We start from the raw sequence: 8,282 nt of genomic DNA, 5'->3' as shown, positions 1-8,282 counted from the left end.
TTCCGGTTCTGCGGGTGGCAGAAAATTAAAAATTGTAATGTTGATGCTATTAATACAAATCCACGTCCAAATGCAAGCATCACATATGAATCATGGCGCGATGCCTTCAGCGATATGTGGATGGACCTCACTGATCTATCTAATTATTGTTTAGTAGCTACAGATAATCAGGCTGCAGGCTTTCTTAGTTGTTAGGCTACATCTTGGGAAGAGGATGGATGGAAGTTTCATTGTTTCTGACATCATGCCGATGGCTTTTCTGTTTGCTGGACCCCTCCCCTTCCCCCCGCCCCCAGAGGTGTAGTGCATTGTGGGAAAGAGGTCGGCAGTGGTTCCAGAGCTGCTCCAGCATCATATATTAACTAGATACCGAAATAGTGCAAAGTAGAGACAAAATGAAGCTAAATGCATTTCTTATATTACAGCGTTGTTAAAGCCGATGTCAAGAGCATTGCCACACGCCCACGACAGCGGTAAGTAATTTTGCAAGCTTTATTTTTCTTCTCCTGAACGAAATTATTGCGACACATCATGCTGTCGATTATTATTTGTCAAGTATTAGCTATCGTGCACCACTATGTCGTGATGATATCCACTCATTGATTAAGCTAACACTAGCCAGGAATGCACATAGCTAGCTAACGCTGTTTCTTTGCCGTACACTAAGACAGTCTCATACCATACCAGCCAATATAACGAACTGCAGGGCAACTGTTGTTAATGTCTGTATTTCACTGCTGCATGACATGTCTTTACACAAGCTATTCATATATGTTCTATTGAGCTAGCTGTCGTTCTGGAATACTCATAGTAATGTTTGTGGTGTAGTGTAGCCTAGTTGTGTAATGTAGCTATCATCATGGAGTAATTGTTTATCGTAAGCTTGCGCTTGCTTGCTTGCTTGCTTGCTTGTGTCTGTGGGTGATAAATGACTTAGCTGGTTGAAAATGCAAGTTAACCAAATCTTGCTTCGACTATTGGTGCTGTCGAACATTAAAGATTGGGTAAGATTGGGATCATCTGGACAACGTTGTCACTCATGAAAATCGACACAAGCGATTCGAGTAAAACGCGTCAACTCCCCAACATAGATTGTTGTTATTTAATTATTCACGTCTTTTTAACATCCGCCCAATGCACGAAGCTTTCAAGCTGTCACGGCTGGTATGGCCGAGCAAAACATCAACAATATGCATTCAACTTCATTGTGGCAAAATTACAATTTAAATGATTCATGGACTTTTGTCGAAGAAGGAAAAACCCATCCTAACCATATTTAGTTAAGACAACCCTCTTATGAGTAAACAGGTTTTACGTAAATATTTGTGTTTCCATTGTACAACAAAAATACTATTTTCATGTTGTGAGTTGTTTAGGTTAGATTGTCAGAGTACTGGCATTTATTTTTGCTAGATATATAATGCAGCAATGATTGATGGCAGCAATTCTTGCTGTTCTAATGTTGTTTTAGTGGTGTCCTCTTGCTGGCATAATATAGCTCAATCCTAACCCTCAGTATGGTGATAATCTGGCATTATACTGTGTTTACAATATTTGATTAGGCTAATCCATCAATCTACATAGGTTGAGGCTGAGCAGTGTTGTGAATTGTGTTTGGTAGGACCGGACCAGACTGATAGTCCAGAAAGATGATTTTTCTTTTCTGTGTTGTTTTTCAGTGTGCAGAAGCCTCCTGTTGCCACAGAGTCACAGCACAATGCCTTACTGGAGATTGGAGACTGGAAATCATCATTTGTGATACGCTAACAGTCCACGTTTACATTCCAAATGTGAAAGGAAACTTTTTTTAAGAAGAAAAATCAACAAAACGAGATTTCCATCCCAAAGCCTGCACACTGCACAGCAGACACCTTTAGGAAGCCAACCTGCCTAGCAACGCCTTCCTGTTTTTCTACCCTGGTCTTCTCTTCTCCCATCCTGTTGTGGGTGACTGCCTAACATGAGATTCCGAATCTACAAGAGGAAGGTGGTGATACTGACTCTGGTGGTGGTTGTGTGTGGCTTTGCTGTGTGGAGCAACGGGAGCAAGCAAAAGAAAGTGGCTGTCTTCCCCAAAGAGGCTGAGCCTGTGAAGAAAGGCAGCAGCAGCAGCAGCAGCAGCAGTAGTAGTAGTAGCAGCAGCAGCAGCAGCAGCAGCAGCAGTAATAACAACAACAATCAGCCACAGCCACCAGTCCAGGTGCAGACCACGGTACCGGTGAGCCGAAAGCCGACCAACGAGACACACGTGGAGAAGGTGGCAAAGCCGGAGATAGACAACACCACGCTGGTGTACCGCAGCATCGTGTTCCAGCTCAACTTCGACCAGACCATCCGGAACGAGGAAAAGTTCCGGGCGGCGCGGCACAAGGACGACCTGGTGGTGGTGGTGCAGGTGCACAACCGGCCGGAGTATCTGCGCCTGCTGGTGGACAGTCTGAGGAAGGTGCGTGGTGTGGAGAGCATCCTGCTCATCTTCAGCCATGACTTCTGGTCGCCCGAGATCAACCAGGTGGTGGCCTCCATCGACTTCTGCTCCGTGCTCCAGATCTTCTTCCCCTTCAGCATGCAGCTCTACCCACAGGAGTTCCCAGGGAACGACCCCAAGGACTGCCCGCGGGACATCCCCAAGAAAGACGCCTTAAAGATGGGCTGCATTAACGCGGAGTACCCCGACTCCTTCGGCCACTACCGCGAGGCCAAGTTCTCCCAGACCAAGCACCACTGGTGGTGGAAGCTGCACTTTGTGTGGGACAGAGTCCGGGTCCTGAAGGACCACCAGGGGCTGGTCCTGCTCATCGAGGAGGACCACTATCTGGCCCCAGACTTCTACCACGTCCTAAAGATGATGGGTACTCTAAAGAGAGAGCAGTGTCCAGACTGCAACATCCTCTCGTTGGGCAGCTATGGACACATCGGCTACACCAGCAAGGCCAACCGTGTGGAGGTGAAGGCCTGGAAGTCTACCGAGCACAACATGGGCATGGCCCTCTACCGACAGACCTACCAGCAGCTTATCCAATGCACGGACACCTTCTGCACCTACGACGACTACAACTGGGACTGGTCGCTGCAGCACCTGACCGTCACCTGCCTGCCTGCCTTCTGGAAGGTGATGGTGTGCGAGGCGCCGAGGATCTTCCATGCCGGTGACTGCGGCATGCACCACAAGAAGAGCACCTGCATGCCCTCCAGCCAGAAGACCAAGATCGATAACGTTCTCCAGAGCAGTGGGAACCAGTTGTTCCCCAAGGGCCTGCTCATAACCAAGAGACTCCCGGCCAATGGAGCTGGCGCTGTGGCTCCCCATGTCAAGAACGGAGGCTGGGGAGACATCAGGGACCACGAACTCTGCAAGAGCTACTTGCGACTACAGTGACCTTATCTGACCTTTGGTTTGATTGTTTGTTTCTTTATTTGACTGACTGTTTGTTTTTGCATCCTCTTTAACAGAAAGCCTTTTAAAGAATCCTTTTATTCATATTGCCTGTTCCAAATAAAAAGTATGTGGGTTTGGGATGTTAGTCATGAATGTCTTTTAAAAGATCCAGTACTGATTATCAGACTTGGCATGTCTCTATAAGATCGTTGTGAGGGGCTTAACATAAGCCTGCTATAATCATCTATACTTGTCAAGAGTAACCTCAAGACACAGCAAAGACTTAAAAGTTTTGCACAGGTTCTGTAAATGTATTGAATGTGGTATCCTTGACACAAATGCAGATTTTGAGGATGAGCTTGGCAGGTCCCTCGGAATGATTGGGCTTAACATACACATCAATATTCTATTAAGAGTTGGGTCATTGGTTCAGTTAAAATTGCACAAGAATTGTACCAGGCCCTGTGGGAGAAGGCATATTTTTACATTTAAAATGAGCCCCTATCTCCTGTGAGGGCCTAGCGTGGGGCGTATAATTAATCCGGAGGTATTTAAATGGCACAGATTTGCTGAGATCAAACATGCTCCACTGGGTCGGTTGCTTTGGCCCGTTTGCACAAACGTGCTCTTGGTTCCGCAGTAGGTCCTCAATTCCTACAGTATCACACAGCAAGCAAGGAAGTGTGAAAAGGTAGGGGCCTGCCAATAAAAGTCCATTTAATTAGATGTAGACACTGTCGATACAAAGACTGTGTCAACCCTGCTGATCTCTGGTGTCCGAATTGAGTGGATCAGTAGTTTTTTAAACCCTTGTACATCCGAACACAGGGCTTCCCTTGACCACCATCCTGTGATGTGATGATATCGATTCCCTTGTTTGTGGCTTTGTTTTTTCAAAGCAGATTGTAGCGCTGGGGTACATGTTCAGTTGGGGCATTTCTATTGCCATTTGTTTATATACTATAGGCCATGCCGAATACATTTTTGATCATGTTATTCTAATTCAACATGGTTGAACGTTGTCACACACTGATATGACAGGTTGGCCCTTTTTCACACTTTTCTATACGCATGTGTGCCAGTGCATAGTGTGCCTTGTAATCTTAATGTTGAGTCAATCTGCTCCTGACTGTGACAACTACTGTGTCAAGTTAGTGTAAGATAATGCTATATTTTAAATCATTACCATATATCTCCATAAAATTGGCTAAGCTTGTATTAATAAGCTATGCAGCCATGTTTTCCTGTCTTTCACAGAAATCTCACAATCTTACTGAAGATGTCACATTGGTGAAAGAAGTGGTCCTGATTGAGTCAATAGGGGGACATTTCCTTCAAAGCCTTGTCCGGGGCTCTGTTCAACTCAGCTCTCTCTAAAACATCTTAAGTGCATATGCCCTAGCCCTGCAGGCAGTTGGGTCCAGTGAAAGCTAGAGCAGGAGGAGGCATGTGATGGCCGAGGTATGCAGCGTTGGGAAGTAATGGAATACAAAATAAGAGTCACTTTATTTACAATTGGAATAGGTGGTATGCAAAAGAGTATGCAACTCTAAAAATGTTAATATGTTTGTAACCAAATGAAGTATGCATCTCTTAGGTACCTCCTCCCCTCCCTCTGTGGTTAGGTCTACTGGAAGCCTACATAAAACATCAAAGAATATCAATTTAGTTGCAGGCCTTTGCCAGCCAGCATGTTTTTGGCCAGTCATAATAATGTTTCATAGCGCATACACAGCAATCTATCCCTACTGTAAGTCAGGGTGGTGGGTTGTTGCCATTGGCTGTGGGTCTACGACCTCGCATATAACCAACATTCATAGATAATAGAACAAGATAATGCTGATGTAATCCTAGTAGGCTATTCAGAATGCCTCACCAGTCTATTCTATATATCTATATCTCAAAATACATTTTATGTGTATTCAGTAATGTATACATTTTAAAAGTAACCTCAACACTAGAGGTATGTTTAGTGACTGACCCATAGATAGTAAAGGACTTCATGACTGGCCCCATTAACCTGATTGATGGGCTGAGGTAGTTATGGTCACATGACCAACTTGTTGCCTAAACAAAATAGTTGTGCCTACAGACAAGTGTGATGACAAGCAGACTGTGCCTTCCTTGCACTGAGGTAAGAAAGTTGTTTCCTTTAGTTTTGATGATTTATAAATGTGTCAGCTGTGTGACACTTCATATGTGATACAGCCTGATGATATCTAGCCTAAACTTAGTAGGCTATAGTTTTGAATTTCCGTAGTTGTTTTCACAGCATGAAAATGTTGAATTATTTTCTGCATGGTTAACCCTATATAGGTAAGTTATTAAAATGACTAGGCTATAATGTGACCCATCTGAAGAACCATTGGGTATTTTCACAATCAGGGTAAGAGTTTTGTCTCATTATGCCTAAAAAGGATCCTAAAACCTTCTTGAAATATTATGTTTTTTTCCCCCTTCAATCTACATCCGTTGAAAGGTAAAACATGTGTCATGGCAATATCATTGACAATTCTTAAATATGCACTCCTAATACTCCCAAATGTGTGTTGGGGTGGACATCTGAAACAAATGCAGTTTTTCAGTAGCCTAGCTTACAAGCCTGTCTCCTCAGATCCTGGTGAACTTTTACCGCTACACCATCCAGAGCATCCTCACCAACTGTGTCACAGTATTGTATGGCAACTGCTCTGCCTCCGACCGGAAAGCACTGCAGAGGTTGGTGAAAACTGCCCAACATACTGTATCACCGGTTCCTCACTCCCCTCTATTGAGGCCATCCAGGGCAAACAATGCTTGCGTAAGGCGCACAGCATCATCAAAGACTGTTCTCACCCCAACCACATACTTTTCACCCCACTCCCCTCCAAGAGGCATGACAGGTCTCTTCGCACCAGAACCAGCAGTTTCAGAGGAAGCTTCTTCCCTGCGCCTGCCACCCTACTGAACACTAGCTCTCCACTCTGATGACAACCAACCAAGCGCCCTCCCCCCACATGCCTCCTTGCCTGTGCCTGCTGATGTGTCCACAACCATGGCAACCCTAACAGGGACAACAAGGAGCCATAAACCATACCACTTTTTTAACTATTGTCTACCCTGCACTATACATCTTTACTGTTTATACTGCACCACCTGTCTATACTGTGTACATCACATTGCACTTTTCTGCTTTTTTGCACTTCTGGTTAGACACAGACTGCATTTTGTTGTCTCTGCACAATGATAATAAAGTTGAAGCTACTCTAATATAATCAAATAAAGTGAAATATTTGCCTGCAATAGTTGTAGGCCTAGTATTTATTAATGTTCCTTGGGTTAACATCAGACAGCTAGTTGTATAATATAATGTACTTTTTATAGAATATTTATGTCAAATTTGTTGACATAAATACTTAAACTATATCAGTTTTTATGAATTGTATATCTGTATTTTGTTGGTAGGCTGTTCCTTGATGCATGGCCTAGTGAAATATTTCTTCTGCTAAATAAGTTCAAGTAGGTCAGCTATGTTTCTGTACTTATATTTAACAGAAATGTCCAATTTCCAATACCCGCCATTTACATTAACATTATGAAAATCCTCGGTTTTCTTCAACATTACAATAAGGGCTGCATTATTTGGGGAAATATTTTGTTCTGTTTTTTTCTGACAGTATTGCGATTTGATTTGCTATAACATATTTGAAAATCAAGCTTCATTTCAGTTATTTTGATTTAAAGGTACAGTCAGCGATTTGCCCAGTGTGTCGTGTTTGTTTATGTTTATATTTCAATTTCTTTGCAGTCACTTGTCCAAAACAACATACATTATATTTTAGCCAAGGATCAAACAAAACATACTGTACCAGAGAGGTAGCTCACCCTTCCCTTCAGTATCCCCAGAGAAACCCTACACAGGGCGTTGTTTTTGAGTCTGGACTGCCTTCAGAGACCAGGTTGGGTTTTTTTTTAAATGGGATGGGCAGCAAGCAGATTGTGAAGAGATGTCCACTGAATGTGACAAAAATATTTTGGACTTGAAATGGTGTACATTTGCTGACTGCACCTTTAACTTGGGGCAGTTCTGGTGAGCATGCTTAGTGTATGAGAAGCACAACACTCCTGTCAGGTGAGTTTCATTGTCCGTCACAGAAGATCAATTACATGAAAAAAAATATATGTGACAAGATTTACCTTTGAGACTTGTTTGTGAGCTGCAAGATTAATTGCAACCTTTGTGATTAGCTAATTGTATTAGTTCAAATTGCAATTTAAATTAAAAAACAATTAATTATGCAGCCCTAATCATAACATATTACAATGATTTATCATTATAATATTTAATAGTAATATGTGTTGAAGAGGTGTTAAAGGAAAATTCCGGTTTTTAGCACTTTAAGGCTCTTTTCTGGTTTGTTTTGGATGAACTAGAGTGGTGGACACCGAAATTTTGACGATTGGTCCTGTCTCGACTTTTCTGACTCGTTTTGAATCGCCTTTGACTTCTCAGGGTGGCTGGCAATGGGCATACTGTAGTAGGCTACTCAAACATGTCCTAAAACAACCCTTAACGTTCGTTTTCAAAACTGTGCAACTCACCGAGTGGTTAGTGGTGTTCGTTGATGTTCCAAAACAAGTAGCGTAGCGAAATACAGTTTCTGTTGTCTTTTATTGCATTTTGTAAAATCCCATTGATTTCTGTTGGAAGACTCATTGCACGTTGATATTGCTGCGCCACCGTCTATGCTTTAGGCTCACAATTGAGCGGAAGTTTATACGCGGTTGTGAGGTGTCTGAAAAAATAGTTCCACAATAGCAAATAAGACGGCTGGAAATCATACATTGCGCCGATATATTTGATTTTAATAATCAACGAACACCACTAACCACTCAGTGAGTTGCACAGTTTTGAAAACGAACG

General features: G+C 43.0%; 1 protein-coding gene across 1 annotated transcript; it reads left to right on the top strand.

Annotated features, from left to right (window-relative positions):
- The first annotated feature begins 217 nt into the window (after nucleotides 1–217).
- On the top strand, nucleotides 218–3,517 carry mgat2 (alpha-1,6-mannosyl-glycoprotein 2-beta-N-acetylglucosaminyltransferase). Its single transcript, XM_048250727.1, has 2 exons — nucleotides 218–473; nucleotides 1,680–3,517. The coding sequence occupies exon 2, from the start codon at nucleotides 1,961–1,963 to the stop codon at nucleotides 3,377–3,379; it is 1,419 nt and encodes a 472-aa protein (XP_048106684.1). The 5' UTR covers nucleotides 218–473; nucleotides 1,680–1,960; the 3' UTR covers nucleotides 3,380–3,517.
- Nucleotides 3,518–8,282: the final 4,765 nt, after the last annotated feature.

The sequence above is a fragment of the Alosa alosa genome, chromosome 8 (genome assembly GCF_017589495.1).
Source record: "Alosa alosa isolate M-15738 ecotype Scorff River chromosome 8, AALO_Geno_1.1, whole genome shotgun sequence".
Lineage (NCBI taxonomy): Eukaryota > Metazoa > Chordata > Actinopteri > Clupeiformes > Clupeidae > Alosa > Alosa alosa.
The sequence above is the reverse complement of the archived record's forward strand: the minus strand, read 5'-3'. Positions and strand labels throughout refer to the sequence as shown.